This window comes from Aquarana catesbeiana, linkage group LG01 (genome assembly GCF_042186555.1).
Source record: "Aquarana catesbeiana isolate 2022-GZ linkage group LG01, ASM4218655v1, whole genome shotgun sequence".
Lineage (NCBI taxonomy): Eukaryota > Metazoa > Chordata > Amphibia > Anura > Ranidae > Aquarana > Aquarana catesbeiana.
Window position 1 is genome coordinate 260,818,176 of NC_133324.1, and position 22,977 is coordinate 260,841,152.

The 22,977-nt window shown below is 42.6% G+C and overlaps 1 protein-coding gene across 1 annotated transcript in view; it reads left to right on the plus strand.

Annotated features, from left to right (window-relative positions):
* PIWIL1 (piwi like RNA-mediated gene silencing 1) overlaps nucleotides 1-21,445 on the plus strand; it is a 766,743-nt gene extending 745,298 nt beyond the window's left edge. The window contains exons 21-22 of the mRNA XM_073597707.1: nucleotides 20,069-20,216; nucleotides 20,307-21,445. Of these exons, the coding sequence (XP_073453808.1) occupies nucleotides 20,069-20,216; nucleotides 20,307-20,423 (265 nt within the window). The 3' untranslated portion in view covers nucleotides 20,424-21,445. The remainder of the gene's footprint in view (nucleotides 1-20,068; nucleotides 20,217-20,306) is intronic.
* Nucleotides 21,446-22,977: the final 1,532 nt, after the last annotated feature.

Consider the following 22,977-nt stretch of genomic DNA (forward strand, 5'->3'; position numbering starts at 1 on the left):
CAGGACTCTCTGAAAGCATGTTGTGTGGCTGTTTCAAGATGCACAATAAGGAGGCACTTGAAGAAAGTTGGGCTGCATGGTCGAGTCGCCAGAAGAAATCCATTACTACGCAAATGCCCCAAAGTATCCCACTTACAATACGCCGAACAGCACAGAGACAAGCCTCAAACCGTCTGCAACAAAGTAATTTGGAGTGATAAGACCAACATTGAGGTTTTTTGGCCACAACCATAAACGCTTCATTTGAAGAGGAGTCAACAAGGCCTATGATGAAAGGTACACCATTCCTACTGTGAAACACGGAGGTGGATGGCTGATGTTTTGGGGATGTGTGAGCTACAAAGGCACAGTAAATTTGGTCAAAATTGATGGCAAACATGAATGCAATATTTTATCAAAAAATACTGGAGGAACATTTGCATTCATCAGCCAGGAAGCTGCACATGGGACGTACTTGGACATTCCAACAGGACTGCTCCAAAACACAAGACCAAGTCGACCTGTCATTGGCTACAGCAGAATAAAGTGAAGGTTCTGGAGTGACAATCTCTGTCTCCTGACCTCAATATCATTGAGCCACTCTGGGGAGATCTCAAACGTGCAGTTCATCCAAGACAGCACAAGAATTTACAGGAACTGGAGGCTTTTTTGGAGGAATGGGCAGCTTTACCATCTGAGAAGATAAAGAGCCTCATCCACAAATACCACAGAAGACTTTAAGCTGTCATTGATGTTAAAGGGGGCAATACACAGTATTAAGAACTGTACCCCAAGAGTATTGGGGTATGTGAACTTTTGATCAGGGTCATTTGGGTAGTGTCTGTTGTCATAATTTAAAAAGAGTAAACACAGTAATAAATGGCTTCAGCCAAACACTAACCATGAGTGAAAGAAAAGTTTTTGTGTTATCATTTATATTCTCTGAAAGGCCAAGAAATCATAAATTCTGCCAGGGTATGTAACTTATGAGCACAACTGTGTGTGTGTAAATGTATGTGTGTATATGTATATATATATATATATATATATATATATATATATATAATATTTAGGAATTCTGGTAACCAGTACAATGGAGGGTACAATTTTACTCAACAATATCCCACAAAATTATTGATTATGGATAGATGTGTTACTCTTGTAGATACTATGAGAACTCATTCATCTAGGTAAAAACACATGCTATAGATATATAGTTATGTAGGCATGGTCATGAGATATATATATATATATATATATATATATATACACACACACAGTATTTGCCCCTTCCTGATTTTTAATTTTTTTTTTTTTTTTTGCATATTTCTCACACTTAAATGATTCAGATCCTCAAACTAATTTTAATATTACACAAAGATAACCCGAGTAAATCCAAGATGCAGTTTTAAAATTATTGTTTCATTTATTAAGGGGAAAAAACTGTTCAAACCTGCCTGGCCCTATGTGAAAAAGTAATTGCCCCCTCCCATGTGGAATCATGAATGAACTGTGATTAACCAAAAATTTTTTGGAAAGCTGAGTTAAATTTCACTTGCCACACCCAGGCCTGATTACTGCCAGACCTGTTGATTGAAGATATCACATAAATAGAAGCTGTCTGACAAAGTGAAGCACGCCTAACAGATCACAAAAAGTCACACATGCCACAATCTAAAAAAATTTAAGAACAGATTAAAAACAAACATGTATCCGTCTAGGAAGGGTTTCAAGGCCATTTCTAAGGATTTGGAACTCCAGTGAACCACGAGGAGATCCATAAATAGAGATAACTTGGAACAGTGGTGAACCTTCCCAGGAGTTGCTGGCCTACAAAAACTACTCCAAGAGCATGACGACGACTCATCCAGGAGGTCATAAAAGAACCCAGAACAACATCTATCGAACTGCAGGCTTCTCTTACCTCAGGTAAGATCAGTGTTCATGATTCAACAATAAGAGACTGGGCAAAAATGGCATCCATGGGAGAGTTCCAAGGCCAAAGCCATTGCTGACCAAAAAGAGCACAAAGGCTCATCTAACATTTACTTCTTTATTATCCCCAACTAAAAACTTCTTTATTATCCACAAGACTTTTTCCCTTTACATCTGGCATAAAACGAATACAGCATTTCATAACAAGAACATCATAGCAATAGTCAGACATGGTGGTGGTAGCGTGATGGTCTGGGGCTGCTTTGCAGCTTCAGGACCTGGACGACTTACCATAATTGATGGAACCATGAATTCTGAGCTCTACCAGAAAATCCTAAAGGAGAATGTCTGGCCATCAGTTCGTGACCTCAAGCTCAAGTGCACTTGCGTAATGCAACAGGACAATAACCCCAAAACAACAGCAAGTCCATCTCCAAATGGTTCAAACAAAGCAAAATTTAGGTTTTGGAGTGGCCTAGTCAAAGCCCAGAATTAAATCCAATTGAGATGCTGTATCATGACCTTACACAGGCCGTTTATGCTGGAAAACCTGCCAATGTGGCTGAATTAAAACAATTCTGCAAAGAAGAGTGGACCAAAATAGCTTCACTGCAATGTGAAACACTCATTGCCAGTTATCGCAAACGCTTGATTGCAGTGGTTGCCACCAAGGGTGGCACAACCAGTTATTATGTTTAGGGGCAATTACTTTTTCACATAAAACCAGGCAGGTTTGGACAACTTTTTTGCCTTAATAAATGAAACCATCATTTAAAAACTGCATTTTGTATTTACTCTGGTTATCTTTGTGTAATAATAAAATTTGATCTGAGTCATCTAACCACTTGCCGACCGCCGCACGACTATATACGTCGGCAGAATGGCACGGGCAGGCAAAAGGACTTACATGTACGTCCTTGCCTGCCCGCGGGTGGGGGGTCCGATCGGACCCCCCCCCGGTGCCAGCGGCGGTCGGCAAATCTCCCCCGGCGATCGGAGGTGAGGGGGAGGCCATCCATTCGTGGCCCCCCCCTCGCGATCGCTCTCAGCCAATGGGATCATTTCCCTGCCTCTGTATTGTACACAGAGGCAGAGGAAATGATGTCATCTCTCCTCGGCTCGGTATTTTCCGTTCCGGGCCGAGGAGAGAAGACTGCAATGTGAGTGCACAACACACACACACACAGTAGAACATGCCAGGCACACAAAACACCCCGATCCCCCCCCCGATCGCCCCCCGATCCCCCCCCAATCACCCCCCCCCCCCCTGTCACAAACTGACACCAGCAGGTTTTTTTTTTTTTTTTTTTTTTTTTTTTCTGATTACTGTATTGGTGTCAGTTTGTGACATTTACAGTGTTAGGACAGTTAGTATTACCCCCCTTTAGGTCTAGGGTACCCCCCTAACCCCCCCTAATAAAGTTTTAACCCCTTGATCACCCCCTGTCACCAGTGTCGCTAAGCGATCATTTTTCTGATCGCTGTATTAGTGTCGCTGGTGACGCTAGTTAGTGAGGTAAATATTTAGGTTCGCCGTCAGCGTTTTATAGCGACAGGGACCCCCATATACTACCTAATAAATGTTTTAACCCCTTGATTGCCCCCTAGTTAACCCTTTCACCACTGATCACTGTATAACCGTTACGGGTGACGCTGGTTAGTTTGTTTATTTTTTATAGTGTCAGGGCACCCGCCGAATAAAGATTTAGCCCCCTGATCGCCCGGCGGTGATATGCGTCGCCCCAGGCAGCGTCAGATTAGCGCCAGTAACGCTAACACCCACGCACGCAGCATACGCCTCCCTTAGTGGTATAGTATCTGATCGCATCAATATCTGATCTGATCAGATCTATACTAGCGTCCCCAGCAGTTTAGGGTTCCCAAAAACACAGTGTTAGCGGGATCAGCCCAGATACCTGCTAGCACCTGCGTTTTGCCCCTCCGCCCGGCTCGGCCCAGCCCACCCAAGTGCAGTATCGATCGATCACGGTCACTTACAAAACACTAAACGCATAACTGCAGCGTTCGCAGAGTCAGGCCTAATCCCTGTGATCGCTAACAGTTTTTTTGGTAGCGTTTTGGTGAACTGGCAAGCACCAGCCCCAGGCAGCGTCAGGTTAGTGCCAGTAGCGCTAACACCCACGCACGCACCGTACACCTCCCTTAGTGGTATAGTATCTGAACGCATCAATATCTGATCCGATCAGATCTATACTAGCGTCCCCAACAGTTTAGGATTCCCAAAAACGCAGTGTTAGCGGGATCAGCCCAGATACCTGCTAGCACCTGCGTTTTGCCCCTCCGCCCGGCCCAGCCCAGCCCACCCAAGTGCAGTATCGATCGATCACTGTCACTTACAAAACACTAAACGCATAACTGCAGCGTTCGCAGAGTCAGGCCTGATCCCTGCGATCGCTAACAGTTTTTTTGGTAGCGTTTTGGTGAACTGGCAAGCACCAGCCCCAGGCAGCGTCAGGTTAGTGCCAGTAGCGCTAACACCCACGCACGCACCGTACACCTCCCTTAGTGGTATAGTATCTGAACTGATCAATATCTGATCCGATCAGATCTATACTGGCATCCCCAGCAGTTTAGGGTTCCCAAAAACGCAGTGTTAGTGGGATCAGCCCAGATACCTGCTAGCACCTGCGTTTTGCCCCTCCGCCCGGCCCAGCCCAGCCCACCCAAGTGCAGTATCGATCGATCACTGTCACTTACAAAACACTAAACGCATAACTGCAGCGTTCACAGAGTCAGGCCTGATCCCTGCGATCGTTAACAGTTTTTTTGGTAGCGTTTTGGTGAACTGGCAAGCGCCAGCGGCCTAGTACACCCCGGTCATAGTCAAACCAGCACTGCAGTAACACTTGGTGACGTGGCGAGTCCCATAAGTGCAGTTCAAGCTGGTGAGGTGGCAAGCACAAGTAGTGTCCCGCTGCCACAAAGAAGACAAACACAGGCCCGTCGTGCCCATAATGCCCTTCCTGCTGCATTCGCCAATCCTAATTGGGAACCCACCGCTTCTGCAGCGCCCGTACTTCCCCCATTCACATCCCCAACCAAATGCAGTCGGCTGCATGAGAGGCATTTTCTTTATGTCCTCCCGAGTACCCCTACCCAACGAACCCCCCCAAAAAAGATGTCGTGTCTGCAGTAAGCGCGGATATAGGCGTGACACCCGCTATTATTGTCCCTCCTGTCCTGACAATCCTGGTCTTTGCATTGGTGAATGTTTTGAATGCTACCATTCACTAGCTGAGTATTAGCGTAGGGTACAGCATTGCACAGACTAGGACACACTTTCACAGGGTCTCCCAAGATGCCATCGCATTTTGAGAGACCCGAACCTGGAACCGGTTACAGTTATAAAAGTTACAGTTACAAAAAAAGTGTAAAAAAAAAAAAAAAAAACACAAACAAAAATATAAAATAAAAAGTAATAGTTGTAGTTTTATTGTTCTCTCTCTATTCTCTCTCTCTCTATTCTCTCTATTGTTCTGCTCTTTTTTACTGTATTCTATTCTGCAATGTTTTATTGTTATTGTGTTTTATCATGTTTGCTTTTCAGGTATGCAATTTTTTATACTTTACCATTTACTGTGCTTTATTGTTAGCCATATTTTTGTCTTCAGGTACAGCATTCACGACTTTGAGTGGTTATACCAAAATGATGCTTGCAGGTTTAGGTATCATCTTGGTATCATTCTTTTCAGCCAGCGGTCGGCTTTCATGTAAAAGCAATCCTAGCGGACTCTAGACTGCTTTTACAAGCAGTGGGAGAGAATGCCCCCCCCCCCCCCCCCATCGTCTTCCGTGTTTTTCTCTGGCTCTCCTGTCTCAACAGGGAACCTGAACATGCAGCCGGTGATTCAGCCAGCTGACCATAGAGCTGATCAGAGACCAGAGTGGCTCCAAACATCTCTATGGCCTAAGAAACCGGAAGCTACGAGCATTTTATGACTTAGATTTCGCCGGATGTAAATAGCGCCATTGGGAAATTGGGGAAGCATTTTATCACACCGATCTTGGTGTGGTCAGATGCTTTGAGGGCAGAGGAGAAATCTAGGGTCTAATAGACCCCAATTTTTTCAAAAAAGAGTACCTGTCACTACCTATTGCTATCATAGGGGATATTTACATTCCCTGAGATAACAGTAAAAATGATTAAAAAAAAAAAAAATGAAAGGAACAGTTTTAAAATAAGATAAAAAAGCAAAAAAATAATAAAAAAAAAAAAAAAAAAAGCACCCCTGTCCCCCCTGCTCTCGCGCTAAGGCGAACGCAAGCGTCGGTCTGGCGTCAAATGTAAACAGCAATTGCACCATGCATGTGAGGTATCACCGCGACGGTTAGATCGAGGGCAGTAATTTTAGCAGTAGACCTCCTCTGTAAATCTAAAGTGGTAACCTGTAAAGGCTTTTAAAGGCTTTTAAAAATGTATTTATTTTGTTGCCACTGCACGTTTGTGCGCAATTGTAAAGCATGTCATGTTTGGTATCCATGTACTCGGCCTAAGATCATCTTTTTTATTTCATCAAACATTTGGGCAATATAGTGTGTTTTAGTGCATTAAAATGTAAAAAAGTGTGTTTTTTCCCCAAAAAATGCGTTTGAAAAATCGCTGCGCAAATACTGTGTGAAAAAAAAAAATTAAACACCCACCATTTTAATCTGTAGGGCATTTGCTTTAAAAAAATATATAATGTGTGGGGGTTCAAAGTAATTTTCTTGCAAAAAAAAATAATTTTTTCATGTAATCAAAAAGTGTCAGAAAGGGCATTGTCTTCAAGTGGTTAGAAGAGTGGGTGATGTGTGACATAAGCTTCTAAATGTTGTGCATAAAATGCCAGGACAGTTCAAACCCCCCCCAAATGACCCCATTTTGGAAAGTAGACACCCCAAGCTATTTGCTGAGAGGCATGTCGAGTCCATGGAATATTTTATATTGTGACACAAGTTGCGGGAAAGAGACAAATTTTTTTTTTTTTTTTTTTTTTTTTGCACAAAGTTGTCACTAAATTATATATTGCTCAAACATGCCATGGGAATATGTGAAATTACACCCCAAAATACATTCTGCTGCTTCTCCTGAGTACGGGGATACCACATGTGTGAGACTTTTTGGGAGCCTAGCCGCGTATGGGACCCCGAAAACCAAGCACCGCCTTCAGGCTTTCTAAGGGCGTAAATTTTTGATTTCACTCTTCACTGCCTATCACAGTCTCGGAGGCCATGGAATGCCCAGGTGGCACAAACCCCCCCCAAATGACCCCATTTTGGAAAGTAGACACCCAAAGCTATTTGCTGAGCGGTATAGTGAGTATTTTGCAGACCTCACTTTTTGTCACAAAGTTTTGAAAATTAAAAAAAGAAAAAAAAAAATTTTTTTTTTTGTCTTTCTTCATTTTCAAAAACAAATGAGAGCTGCAAAATACTCACCATGCCTCTCAGCAAATAGCTTGGGGTGTCTACTTTCCAAAATGGGGTCATTTGGGGGGGGTTTGTGCCACCTGGGCATTCCATGACCTCCGAAACTGTGATAGGCAGTGAAGAGTGAAATCAAAAATGTACACCCTTAGAAATCCTGAAGGCGGTGATTGGTTTTCGGGGTCCCGTACGCGGCTAGGCTCCTAAAAAGTCCCACACATGTGGTATCCCCATACTCAGGAGAAGCAGCAGAATGTATTTTGGGGTGCAATTCCACATATGCCCATGACCTGTGTGAGCAATATATCATTTAGTGACAACTTTGTGCAAAAAAAAAAAAATAAATAAATAAATTGTCACTTTCCCGCAACTTGTGTCAAAATATAAAATATTCCATGGACTCAACATGCCTCTCAGCAAATAGCTTGGGGTGTCTACTTTCCAAAATGGGGTCATTTGGGGGGGGTTTGTGCCATCTGGGCATTTTATGGCCTTCAAAACTGTGATAGGTAGTGAGGAGTAAAATCAAAAATGTACGCCCTTAGAAATCCTGAAGGCGGTGATTGGTTTTCGGGGCCCCGTATGCGGCTAGGCTCCCAAAAAGTCCCACACATGTGGTATCCCCATACTCAGGAGAAGCAGCTAAATGTATTTTGGGGTGCAATTCCACATATGCCCATGGCCTGTGTGAGCAATATATCATTTAGTGACAACTTTTTGTAATTTTTTTTTTTTTTGTCATTATTCAATCACTTGGGACAAAAAAAATGAATATTCAATGGGCTCAACATGCCTATCAGCAATTTCCTTGGGGTGTCTACTTTCCAAAATGGGGTCATTTGTGGGGGTTTTGTACTGCCCTGCCATTTTAGCACCTCAAGAAACGACATAGGCAGTCATAAATTAAAGGCTGTGTAAATTCCAGAAAATGTACCCTAGATTGTAGGCGCTATAACTTTTGCGCAAACCAATAAATATACACTTATTGACATTTTTTTTACCAAAGACATGTGGCCAAATACATTTTGGCCTAAATGTATGACTAAAATTGAGTTTATTGGATTTTTTTTAGAACAAAAAGTAGAAAATATCATTTTTTTTCAAAATTTTCGGTCTTTTTCCGTGTATAGCGCAAAAAATAAAAATGGCAGAGGTGATCAAATACCATCAAAAGAAAGCTCTATTTGTGGGAAGAAAAGGACGCAAATTTCGTTTGGTTACAGCATTGCATGACCGCGCAAATAGCAGTTAAAGCGACGCAGTGCCAATTTGTAAAAAGTGCTCTGGTCAGGAAGGGGGTAAATCCTTCCGGGGCTGAAGTGGTTAAGTGTGACAAATATGCAAAAAAAAATAAATCAGAAATGGGGCAAATACTTTTTCACACAACTGTATATGTCATTTAGAACAATGATTGGTGTACTTTTTAACCAATTCATAAATTTTTTGCTGGAAAATTACATAGAACCCCCAAACATTTGCTAAAAAAACAGGTTTTTTTTAGCAAAGATCCTAGAGAATACAATGGCGGTCGTTGCAACTTTTTATCTCGCACAGTATTTGCGCTGCAATTTTTCAAACATGTTTTTTTTGGGGGGGGGGACGGTTTCATGCTTTAAAACAAAACATTAAAGTTAGCCCAATTTTTTTGCATAATGTGAAAGATGAAGTTACGCCGAGTAAATAGATACCTACCATGTCACGCTTCAAAATTGCACACGCTCATGGAATGGCGCCAAACTTTGGTACTTGAAAAAATCCCCATAGGCGACACTTTAAAATTTTTTACTGGTTACATGTTTTGAGCTACAGAGGAGGTCTAGGGCTAGCGCTCTAACGTTTGCGGCGATACCTCACATGCGTGGTTTGAACACCATTTTCATAAGTGGGCGGGACTTGCGTATGCGTTCACTTCTGCGTGCGAGCTCACGGGGACAGGGGCGCTTTAAAACATTTTTTTATTCTTGATTTGACTTTTTTTTAGTTTGACACTTTAAAAATAATATTTTTTGATCACTTTTATTACTATTACAAGGAATGTAAACATCCCTTGTGATAGGAATATGGCATGATCTGTTCTTTTTACAGTGAGATATGGGGTCATATCACACATCTAGGCTGGGAAGCCTAAAATAAAAAAAATTTAAAAATCACGGCTTCCAAGCCGTGGCGACGCCTTTTTTTTTTTTTAATGCAGAGGCCGGACGTGTCGTCATAACATTGAGCCCGGCCTCCGAACGATCATAGAGACTCCGGCGACCATCTGATCCACCGGAAATCTCTCGTCACCATCCGGGCCCGGCGGATCCGTTCTCTGACTCATTGATGGAAGCGGTGAGTCGGTAGAAGCACCGGGAGGCGGGGGTGTCCCCTCCCTGACGCCCGTAAGAACGATCAAGCGGCAGAACAGCCGCTATGATCATTCTTATAGTGCAGGGAATCGCCGGCTGAAAATGGCAATATCTGAATGATGTCTGTAGCTGCAGGCATCATTCAGATATCACTGCACAAAGTCAGGGATGTTCCTGAACGTCCAACGGGGGCGAAGTGGTTAAAATATTTCTAAGTAAAAATCAAATATTTCTTTGGCTCCATGCACACTGGGCTTTCGAGCATTTTTTGTACAATGTTTAGAAGAGCTGAACATTTTTTTTCTGCCAGTGAGCTCCAATCAGAAACGTGAACCAGAAGTTTTTTTTTTCTGCTTCTAAAGGTTGAACTCGAAATATGCCTGTAAACGTCCTAATGTGCATGGACACATAGGATAACATTAAGCTGCTTCTATAGGCAGAACTCCAAACTCCTGTAGAAGCAACATTTTTTTTTTTTAAGCCAGTGTGCATGGAATGGAGCCTTTGAGTTGCTTAAAGTGGACTTTGGCTAGTCTGACTGACTATTTAGATAGTATTCAGATGGATAAACGACTCTTATGCCGCATACAGACGATCGGAATTTACAACAACAACTTGTCGGAAATTCCAACCGTGTGTATGCTCCGTCGGACATTTGCTGTCGGAATTCCCAACAACTGTTTGAGAGCAGGTTCTCAAATTTTCCGACAACTAGACTTGACGGAAATTCCGAGCGTGTGTACGCAATTCCAACGCACAAAAGTCCACACATGCTCGGAATCAAGCAGAAGAGCCGCACAGGCTATTGAACTTCATTTTTCTCGGCTCGTCGTACGTCACCGCGTTCTTGACGTTTGAAATTTCCGACAACATTTGTGTGACCGTGTGTATGCAAGATAAATTTGAGCCAACATCCATCGGGGAAAAAATCCACGGTTTGGTTGTCAGGAATGCCAAACGTCTCTACGCGGATTAGGCTCCATGCACACTGGCTTAAAAAAAATTGCTTCTACAGGAGTTTTGTGTTCTGCCTGTAGAAGCAGCTCAATGTTATCCTATGTGTCCATGCACATTAGGACGATTACAGGCAAATTTTGAGTTTAGAGGCAGGAAAAACTTTCTGGTTTGTGTTTCTGATTGGAGCTTACTGGCAGAAAAAACATAAAACTCTCCTAAACTTTGTACAAAAAACTTTCTATATGAGCGCTATTTTTCTGCCAAGTAAACTGGAGCCTTATGCCGCCCAGTGTGCATGGAGCCTTATGCCGCGTACACACGAGCGGAATTTCCAGCAGAAAGAGTCCGATGGGAGCCTGTCATCGTATATTCCGAGAGTGTGTATGCCCCATCGAACTTTTTCCGTCGAAAATTCAGATGGACTTAGATCGAGAACATGTTCTATATTTTTCCAATGGAACAAATTACTATCGGAAAAAACGCTCGTCTGTATGCTGTACCTACGCACTAAAAACAACGCATGCTCTGAAGCAAGTACGAGACGGAAGCCACTGGATATTGAACTTCCGTTTTCTAGTCCCGTCGTTCCGAGAGCAAAACCAGTCGTGTGTACAGGGCATTAATCTTCACAGTAGTCTCTGTCCACAGACAGGTTTTTCATCTGGAGAACAATCAGTTGTTTGTATTGTCGACTCATCTTAGTGGTATCAGGTTCTATTATCTAACAAACCAGAAAATGTAAATGTCTTTGGTTTCCAGCTTTGCAAACAGTTTGTTTATAGTGTTTTAAAGATGTTGTAAACCCTTGTGTTTTTTTTTACGTTAATGCATCCTATGCATTAAGGTGAAAAAACTTCTGACTGACCGGACCCCTAGCCGGTTCGGGGCCACACTGTGCAAAACAAACTGCACTGTGGAGGTAAGTATGATATGTTTGTTATTTTTTTTAAAAAAGAGAGTTTACAACCCTTCATTAAAAGTTTGTAAACAACTGAAGTCATTGGGGTTGATTGACTAAAGGCAACTAGACTAGACTGTGCATTTTGCAAAGTGCAGTTGCACTCTGCAGGTGCAATTGCTCCAGAGCTTAGTAAATGAGGTAAAGCTTCACTTTGCAAAGAATACCCAATCACATGCAAAGGAAAATAAAAAAACAGCATGTTTACTTGCACGTGATTGGATGATGGAAGTCAGCAGAGCTTCTGCTCATTTACTAAGCTCTAGAGCAACTGCTCTTGCAGATTGCAACTGCACTTTGCAAAGTGCACAGTCAATTTGCTGTTAGTAAATCAACCCCACAGTGACCCTTTTTTTTTACCTTTCCCTCATGGGGCTCTTTATACAGTATCTTCACAAAAGTGAGTACTTTACACCCCTCACATTTTTGTAAATATTTTATTCTATCTTTTCATGTGACAACACCGAAGAAATGATACTTTGCTACAATGTAAAATAGTGAGTGTACAGCTTGTATAATAGTGTAAATTTACGGTCCCCTCAAAATAACTCAACACACAGCCATTAAGGTCTAAACCGCTGGCAACAAATGTGAGTACACTCATAAGTGAAAATGTCCAAATTGGGCCCAAAGTGTCAATATATTGTGTAACCACCATTATTTTCAAGCACTGCCTTACCCTCTTGGGCATTGAGTTCACTAGAGCTTTACAGGTTGCCACTGGAGTCCTCTTCCACTCCTCCATGACGACATCACAGAGCTGGTGGATGTTAGAGACCTTCCGCTCCTCCTCCTTCCGTTTGAGGATGTCGCACAATAGGGTTTAGGTCTGGGGACATGCTTGGCCAGTCCATCACCTTTACGCTCAGCTTCTTTAGCAGGGCAGTGGTTCATCTTGGAGGTGTGTTTGGGGTCGTTATCATGTTGAAATACTGCCCTGTGGCCCAGTCTCCATAGGGAGGGGATCATGCTCTGCTTTAGTATGTGACAGTACATGTTGGCATTCATGGTTCCCTCAATGAACTGTAGCTCCCCAGTGCCGGCAGCACTCATGCAGCCTCAGACCATGACACTTCCAGCACCATGCTTGACTAGGCAAGACACATGTCTTTGTACTCACCTGGTAGCCGCCACACGCTTGACACCATCTGAACCAAATACGTTTATCTTGGTCTCATCAGACCACAAGACATGGTTCCAGTAATCCATGTCCTTAGTCTGCATGTCTTCAGCAAACTGTTTGCAGGCTTTCTTGTGCATTATCTTTAAAAGAGACTTTCTTCTGGGACGACAGTCATGCAGACTGATTTAATGCAGTGTACGGCGTATGGTCTGAGCACTCTGACAGGCTGACCCGTTCAACCTCTGTAGCAATGCTGGCAGCACTCATATGTATATTTCCCAAAGACAACCTCTGGATATGACGCTGAGCACGTGCACTCCATTTCTTTGGTCGGCCATAGCGAGGCCTGTTCTGAGTGGAACCTGTTCTGTTAAACTGCTCTATGGTGTGGCCACCATGTTGCAGCTCAGTTTCAGGGTCTTGACAATTTTCTTATAGTCCAGGCTATCTTTATTTAGAGCAACAATTCTTTTTTTCAGATCCTCAGAGAGTTCTTTGCCATGAGGTGCCATGTTGAACTTCCAGTGACCAGTATGAGAGAGTGAGAGCGATAACACCAAATTTAACACCTGCTCCCCATTCACACCTGAGCCATTGTAACACTAATGAGTCACATGCCACCAGGGAGAGAAAATGGCTAATTGAGCCCAATTTGGACATTTTCACTTAGCGGTGTACTCACTTTTGTTGCCAGCAGTTAAGACATAAATGGCTGTGTTTTGAGTTATTTTGAGGGGACCACAAATTTACGCTGTTATCCAAGCTGTACACTCAGACCCCTTTCACACCAAGGGCGTTTTGCAGGCGCTATAGCATTAAAAATAGCGCCTGCAATCCGCCCTCAAACAGCTGCAGCATTGTCTCCAGTGTGAAAGCCCTCGGGCTTTCACACCAGAGCGCTGCGCTGTCAGGACGTCAGGAAAAGTCCTGCCAGCAGCTTCTTTGGAGCGGTGTGTTTACCGCTCCTCCACCGCTTCTCCCCATTGAAATCCATACTGGGATACCGCCGGCAAAACGCCGCTATTGCAGCGGTTTTTACCCCTTTCTCGGCCGCTAGCGGGGGGTAAAAGCGCCCTGCTAGCGGCTGAAATGCGCCGCAAATCCGACGGTAAAACGCCGCTATAAATAGCGGCGTTTTACCGCCGACGCTATAGGCGGCTCGGTGTGAAAGGGGTCTCACTATTTTACATTGTAGTAAAGTGTAATTTCTTCAGTGTTGTCACATGAAGAAACATAATAAAATATTTACAAAAATTTGAGGGGTAAGATACAGTATATAAAAATTAAAAGATATCATTTCTTCTCAAAAAGTCAACAAACAAACACAAAGTGGCACATAATTGTGAAGTGGAAGGAAAATGATAAATGGTTTTCCAATTTTTACAAATATGTGTAAAGTGGCGTGGATTTGTATTTAGCCCCTGAATCAATACTTTGTAGAACCACCTTTCGCAGCAATTACAGCGGTAAGTCCTTTTGGGTATGTCTCTACCAGCTTTGCCTATCTAGAGTGAATTTTTTGCCCATTCTTCTTGGCAAAATAGCTCAAGCTCTGTCAGATTGGATGGAGAGCATCTGTGAACAGGAATTTTCAATTTTGCCACAAATTCTCAATTGGATTTAGGTCTAGACTTTGGGCCATTTTAACTCATGAATATACTTTGATCTAAACCATTCCATTGTAGCGTTTTTCTTTTAGACCAAAAAGTTCAATTTTGGTCTCATCTGACAAGAGCACCTTTTTCCAACATGTTTGCTGTGTCCCCCACCTGGCTTCTCGCAAACAAAACTTCTTATGGCTTTCTTCTTGCCAGTCGTCCATAAAGGCCAGATTTGTGGAGTAAATGACTAATACACTGAGCAAAATTATAAACACAACACTTTTGTGTTTGCCCCTATTTATCATGAGCTGAACTCAAAGATCTATGACTTTTTCTATGTACACAAAAGGCCTAATTCTCCCAAATATTGTTCACAAATCTGCCTAAATCTGTTAGTGAGCACTTCTTTGCCGAGATAGTCCATCCACCTCACAGGTGTGGCATATCAAGATGCTGATTGGACAGCATAACTATTGCATAGGTGTGCCTTAGGCTGGCCACAAAACCAGTCAGTATCTGGTGTGACCATCATTTGTCTTGCGCAGTGCAGCACATCTCCTTCGCGAGTTGATCAGGTTGTTGATTGTGGCCTGTGAAACGTTGGTCCATTCCTCTTCAATGGCTGTGCGAAGTTGCTGGTTATTGCAGGAACTGGAACACGCTGTCGTATACGCAGATCCAGAGAATCCCAAACATGCTCAATGGGTGACATGTCCAGTGAGTACGCTGGCCATGCAAGAACTGGGATGTTTTCAGCTTCCAGGAATTGTGTACAGATCCTTACAACATGGGGCCATGCATTATCATGCTGCAACATGAGGTGTATATAGATAGATTTATTGTCTATATGCAATTTTTTTTTTTATGTTTAATGTTTTTATGCCATGTTGATCATTGGTCCCTAATAAACATACATACGTTTGCACCTCTGAGTGTGATTGGGCTGCATCATGCGCACCTCATTCAAAGTCCCAACCTTCCCCCCTCTTTTTCATGATATTAACCACTTAAGGACCAGCCTCGTTTTGGATTTTAGGTGTTTACATGTTTAAAACAGGTTTTTCTGCTAGAAAATTACTTAGAACCCCCAAACATTATATGTGGTTTTTCTTCTAACACCCTAGAGAATACAATCGCGGTCATTGCAATACTTTTTTTTGCACCGTATTTGCGCAGCGGTCTTATAAGCGCACTTTTTTTGGAAAAAATTCACTTTTTTGAATAAAAAAATAAAACAACAGTAAAGTTATCCCAATTTTTTTTTATATTGTGAAATATAATGTTACGCCAAGTAAATTGATACCCAACATGTCATGCTTGAAAATTGCGCCCGCTCGTGGAATGGCGTCAAACTTTTACCCTCAAAAATCTCCATAGGCGACGTTTAAAAAATTCTACAGGTTGCATATTTTGCGCTACAGAGGAGGTCTAGGGCTAGAATTATTGCTCTCGCTCTACCGGTCGCGGCGATACCTCACATGTGTGGTTTGACCACCGTTTTCATATGCGGGAGCTACTCGCATATGCGTTCGCTTCTGCGTGCGAGCTCGTCGGGACAGGGGGGTTTTAAAAATTTTTTTTTATTATTTTTATTATTTATTTTACAATATTTTATTTATTTTTACACTGTTTAAAAAAAAAAAAATTGTGTCACTTTTATTCATATTACAAGGAATGTAAACATCCCTTGTAATAGAAAAAAGCATGGCAGGACCTCTTAAATATGAGATCTGGGGTCAAAAAGACCTCAGATCTCATATTTACACTAAAATGCAATAAAAAAAAAAAAAGTAATTTAGAAAAATGACATTTGAAAAAATATGCCTTTAAGAGGCGTGGACGGAAGTGACGTTTTGACGTCGCTTCCGCCCAGCAGTGTCATGGAGACGAGTGAGCGCCATCTTGGCCTCACTCGTCTCCAGACAAACCACTGAGCAGAATGCGATCGCCTCCGCCGCTACCGACGGCTCCGGTAAGCGGCGGAGGGCACCAGATCACGGGGGTGGGGGGGGGCCCTCTCCCGCCACCGATAAAAGTGATCTCGCGGCGAATCCGCCGCAGGGACCACTTTTATCTGAAAGCCGACCGCCGCACGAAAACGGGGATACCGGGGTTATGGCAGCTAGCTGCTGCCATAACAACGATATCCCCGTTCAAACTTAGGACGTATATAGTCGTGCGGCTTTCGGGAAGTGGTTAAGGATGGGGGTGCAAACTTTCCCTTGTGTCCCATTTAAAGTCCTAAGTTCGCTTTCCCCCCCAATTGTTTGCATTGATTAGGGATGGAAGTGCTCATGATTGTAGACCATCGCTCTCTTATGGCGGATTCCTACCGGGTCCGGCTGTAATTCAGCATGCTGGATATGGAACGTTCTTTGCACTGACATTTCACATACTTTGATCTTTTACTACTTTATATATTTATTTTTTTTTACTCCCTGTGGCCAGGCTGGGTCTGTGTGACTCATTGTCAGTGGGTGGGCAGATGTCCTGTCTCCCGGGAGCTGCGATGCATGCTGGTGTCCGCCCTCCTACCTCCCCTCCACAGGGTTGGGGGTGAGTGGCTGGGCGGATCTTTCCACCTTGCATCGGCGCCACGCCCCCGGCACTGTGCATGTGACCTCCTTGGTTGGGCGTCACACACACAGACGTCCGGTATATCAGCTGGGCTGACATGTGGTGAGCTTCTCTGGCGTTTAGCGAGGTTTTGCTCCACTGTGTCGTGCCTGAGGGGGAGCTGACGTTCAATGCTGGGGCTGCATCTCACTCCCTGCTTCATGGTATTCAGAGATGGTACTGATACAACCCATGCAACCCTGATCCTCTCCCATCTATGTGGCTTCTAGCATCACGTGCATTTTTCAAGGTAATCTTCCAGGTGCTTTTTTTCAATCACCTTGGTGATATCTGCAGCTTATATCATCTCGTTTTTTGTTACTTGTATCATCATAGATACATTTTATATATTTCCTACATTATAGAAGTCCCCTCCACTGCAGGGTGTTGGTGTGCGCAGTCCGGTGTTCCTCGTTGAGGTCCCCCTCTCAGCTCCCGAGCCAGGCTCCATGGCTCACCCCTGGCTTTGTTTTGTCGCACGGTCCCAGTTTTGGCCATCATGTGAGTAACCTCTTTTTGGCATGGCCCTTAATGCCCAAATTTCCCCCTTTTCTGATGATCTTTTGAGACCCTGAAACTATATTGCTTTTCATACATTTTTTTTATAGAATTTAGATGCATCTGGCTCCTGAAGAGTGGATTGAAGTCCATGAAACGCAGCGTCGGGCCTACCTTTGATGCATCCAACACACATTGACCAATTTTCAGATGTTTTTTACTTCACATGACTTTTATCTTGCTTGGGGGATTAAGATGCATAATTGTACCTACCCATGTCCTATGGTTGTATATACATAGATTTATTGTCTATATGCGATTTTTTTTATGTTTAATGTATGCAATGCATTTTTATGCCATGTTGATCATCGGTCCCTAATAAACATACATATGTTTGCACCTCTGTGAGTGTGATTGGGCTGCATCATGCGCACCTCATTCAAAGTCCCAACCTTCCCCCCCACTTTTTCAACATGAGGTGATGGTCGTGGATGAATGGCACAACAATGGGCCTCAGGATCTCGTCATGGTATCTCTGCATTTAAAATGCCATCAATAAAATGCACTTGTGTTCGTTGTAGATAGCATATGCCTGCTCATACCATAAGCCCACCGCCACAATGGACCACTCGATCTACAACATTGACATCAGCAAACCGCTCACCCACACCACGCCATACACACTGTCTGCCATCTGCCCTGTACAGTGAAAAATGGGATTCATCCGTGAAGATAACACCTCCAAAGTGCCCAGACACCATTGAATGTGAGCATCAATGGAATCAATTCCACTAACTATAGGTCGTCCCTGGGGCAAACTGGATTCTTGTGGACCTTCGGCAGATAATAAATGGTGTCCTAGAGGCTGATGGAACGAGATAGGATTTATGTTTGTTCATCATAAACCCTATTTATAGCCCCGCTCAACCAATTTATCCAATTCTCACTTGTACAATAATCCTTGGCCTCTCCTCAGGGGGACATAAGTATCTCAATCACTCAGGATACTATTGATCTCCGTAAGGTAAGCACTTTTATCAAGTACAACAATCCCCCCTCATCCGCAGGTCTAACCACTAATTCTTTCTAGTCACACAAACGCTGCAGACCAAGTGGGCCTGCATCTTTACATTTTGAACCCTCACTTTTTCCAAATCCCTCAAAACTACATCTCTGAACACCCTAACTGAGGAAGCCATACCCCCAGGAGGGTTGAAAAGAGAAGCATTGGAGAGATAGGATGACTTAATATCAGAGATGGCCCCTTGAAGGATTGGAGGACATATATCTCTTAATATTTCACTTTCGTGTATATCCATAAATGTTTGGAATTTGTTTAGCTTTTTAGGAGGGGCAAATTTAAGCCCCTTATCCAAAATCGCCTTCTCTTCATCAGTTAGAACCTTATTACTTAAATTAAAAATGCCCAAACGTGCTATTCCCTTTTTCTTTTTGCTTGAACTCTCCCACCCCCTCTAGTCCTCCTCTTTTATCTCCTCTTTCTGGGTAATATTGTAATGGGTACTCCCTGTTGGGAAAAATCCTCTTAATAAGCCCGTTCTGAGTGAACATCCCAAGTATTGTTCACATACGGAATTGGTCCACGTTCTTGGGACTGGTGGTGGCAATCTGGTCTATTCTGAGGATATTGACGGTACTGATTACCATAATTATATGGTCCCGAGCCTGACTGATGTTATTGATTACTTGAACCATGGTTAGACGGTCTTTGTCCTCTAGAATGTTGATTATGAGGGCCTGATCCCTGACCGGACTGAGATATCGGTCCCTCTCCATTCATAGGTTCAAATCTGTTCATAGGAACCCTCATATCCATATGGTGGAGCATATTCATCTCTAGGAAAAATTACAATTATGTACCACTTTGTGTTGGCCTATCACATAATTCCCAATAAAATACATTTACGTTTTTGGTTGTAACATGACAAAATGTGGAAAATTTCAATAGCTATGAATACTTTTTCAAAGCACTGTATCAGAGTAGCTCTAGACCACACCTCCAAACTCATTTTATTAATTGGACTCCATGTGTGCAAACAACTGACTTCAATTTGCTTTTGTTGAACTAAGTAGTCTATAGGTTCTCTTACTTTGTCCTCCAGCAATGTGAATGTTTAATAGATGTGTTCAATAAAGACACAAGAATCTAGAATTGTTTCTGTGTTATCTTGAGCATATTGTGCTTGTCTATTGTTGTTACTTGAATGAGGATCAGATCACATTTTATGGCAAATTACAGTAGAAAACTAGTTAATGCCAAGGGGTTCATATATTGGCACTGTACATGTAAATTCCATATCTTGGAATACAATACAGGACATGGGTTTCTGCCCCCTTTTTTTTATTTATGATCTCCTTAATGCTTGCTAAAGCACTGGAACCCCATGGAATGGGCTGGGTTATATGGGTACACTGGGTGGCAGTTCTTGACAAAGCTTTTGCCAGTGTGTAATCATTAGATGGTAGCGGTATATACCGTTTTCTTGCGTCTTCTACTGTATTTATTACAAGATTTTAAATTTACAGTTATGTCAAAATCCCTTTTTTTTCACGTTATTGCATAAGATTATGTTTTATGTATAACATTTACATGTTTTTGCTATAGGTACGACTTCTTCATAGTGAGTCAGTCTGTAAGACAAGGTACGGTGTCCCCAACACATTACAACGTTGTATATGACACTGGCTCCCTGAAGCCAGACCACATGCAGAGACTGACATACAAAATGTGCCATTTGTACTACAACTGGCCAGTAAGTACCTGATGTGCGTACATTAATTTTAATGCTTTTGTTGTTTTTGTGTCTGCATTTTAATTGCGTATTTTTTTCTTTTCAATACAGGGAGTTATTAGAGTGCCAGCTCCTTGTCAGTATGCCCATAAACTGGCATTTCTGGTGGGACAGAGTATACACAAAGAACCACATCTGTCACTTTCTGACCAACTTTACTACTTGTAGAAGAAATCTGCAGATTTTCTTATGTTCAATGTTTTATGACAGTAACAACAGTTTTTTCATATGTTAGTGTCTGTTCAGTAATGAGATTCAACCATTTTTTCAGGCATGTATGCCAGTGTACAATTCTAATTGTTGTAGCTAATAATACACTTTCTCTGACTTACAAGTCACACCCTTTCTTGCTTGAGAAGTGTTTGTGTTGTCAACTCAAGGTGAAATATAGGCAGTCTGCATCCAGGACCAATCACTCACATGTGATTGCTGCATGAACAATTACATGCGAGCAACTATGATTAGCTGCGGAAGTGGCAGCCTCCCATTGCTTTCAATGGGGCTGTCTCCCACAACAGCTTTGTATTTGTGGTTGAGAATGCCCCCTAAAGCTGTCTATTCAGTGATTGAAATTTGTCAAGTCCATTAGGTCCCATTTTAAACATATTCTGTCAGCAGCATATACCATGCAATGTTCTTGCAGGGAAGATTCCTTCAGCCACCTGGTTTGTGTGGATAGAGAAATCTGTTATTTTATTTTTGTTCAGTCCCCTGGCTGAACAAAAAAATAAAAACTAACTATATGGCCAGCTTTAGTTCAGTCATGTGCTAGCAAAAATAAAAGTTTCTCCTTGGACATGATCAGGTTTTCAAAGTGAACACCTTATTTCCAATCACGTCACAAACGGAACAGTCTTTATTTCGTTAGTAAGTCAACCCACCTGTGTTGTATGGTACTGCAGAATGTCAGTGTTACCAATAATTTACTAACCATGAAGGGTGTGTCAAGGGAAACACATTGGCCTTCTACATTGCTTACTATGCATAACCCTGAAAAGGAATACAATCTAAATATAACATGATCATTAAATATATGGTCATTTTAAAATTTGTTTGTTTTAGTATAGCCACCTGTTTGCAACACAATTTGAAAATAATAAAGGAGACTGTGTGTTTACTTTGTTCACACATGATTGAAGTCAACACAACTTCATCTCATTGAATAAGTGAAAATAGTAAAAATCCTTTGTTTTTGTTTTTTTAACTTTCATATGATTTGATATTCTTTGCAAAGTGAAATTATTTGTTTTACTTTATTCACAAAAAATAAAGAGTCAGCCTTATGGATTCATATGTTTTTTTTGTTCATGCAGTTTGTGTTTGTTACTTTGCACTTGCAATAAAAGTTGATTTACAGTGTAGCTATTTATTGCTTCTAATGTTTATACACAGACTTTTGTGGGCATTTTTTATGCCTAGCATAAGTCTTCCAGTGCTTTCCCACACTTAGGTATTAGTATGTGCCATGTATAGCCTACTATACAAGTGGCTGTATGCCGGGCCGGCACAAGCATAAGGCAGGTTAGGTGGCTGCCTGAGGGCGACAGACCGTAGGGGACGCTAAGTGCTTATGCCAGCCTTGCTCACACGGACTTTCGCCTAGCTGAGAACAGGCAGGCAGTTCACACAGCGACGCACGGAACAGACCCGGGCTCTGTGAATGCAGAGAACTTCTGCCTCTACTCTATGCAGTAAACTTCTGCCGCCGCCCTCCTCCTCCTCCCTCCCTCTGTCCCAGATGAAGAGCAGAGACTGATCGCCAGAACCTGCTTCTCTCCCTGCCGCCCCGCAATTAAAATCTATTTCATTCCACCTGGGTGATAGCAGAAGCAGGGAGACAATCACTGCTGAGCTGGAAGCTTTTGTGAGAAGGAGGAAGAGCAGAGTGAGAACAGGGGGAGGGGCCAGCAGACACAGGATTAGGAATGGAACTGAGATTCTGCAGCTTCAGAGGAAGGTAAGTCAGTGCTTCCACCTGTGTGACTGTCTGATTACACAGCCCTCAGTGCTGACTTGTACAGCATGGGGACAGTGTAGGAGAGATGCACACATAAAGACATAATGGGGACAGAGAAGGGCACATAGGGACAGAGGAAGGGGACATGGAGTAGTCAGAGAAGAGTTCATGGGGACAGAGCAAAGGAGATGGGGCAAAACATCAATTTGTGGGATGGAGGTGGGAACAGAGCAGGGGGGATGGGGGGGGGGGGGGCAGTTAGAACAGGAAACATGCGGACAGTCACAGTCTGGGTTGCCTAAACCCAGATGGATAGTTACAGACAATTTGAAAAAAAAGGGCACTTTTCTCCTGTCTTTAAATGTTATCACATAGGGGGCTATTGGTTCCCCTATATGATGGCAATAAAGTCATGTAAAAACAAAACAAGTTTTAAACATTTAAAGAGACACATAAAAAAAAGAATTTTAGCACACACAAAAACACGTTGGGGTCGCCTACAGGAAAAACAGTAATTACCCTACACGTGTTAGCTAGGACCACCAGTAATACTTGAGGTCTCCCTGCAGTTAGTATAGTGCTACACATGTACCAGAGCTCCAGCGTAACTCTAAATTGAAGACCTGTAGGGGAAGTTTTGCCAATAAAAAAAATATAGGATATTGATAGCACATGCAACTTCAAGCTTTGACCTGGGTATCTATTTACTCAGCCCAACCTCATCTTTTGTATTTTACAAAAAAAAATGGGCAATATGGATTTACA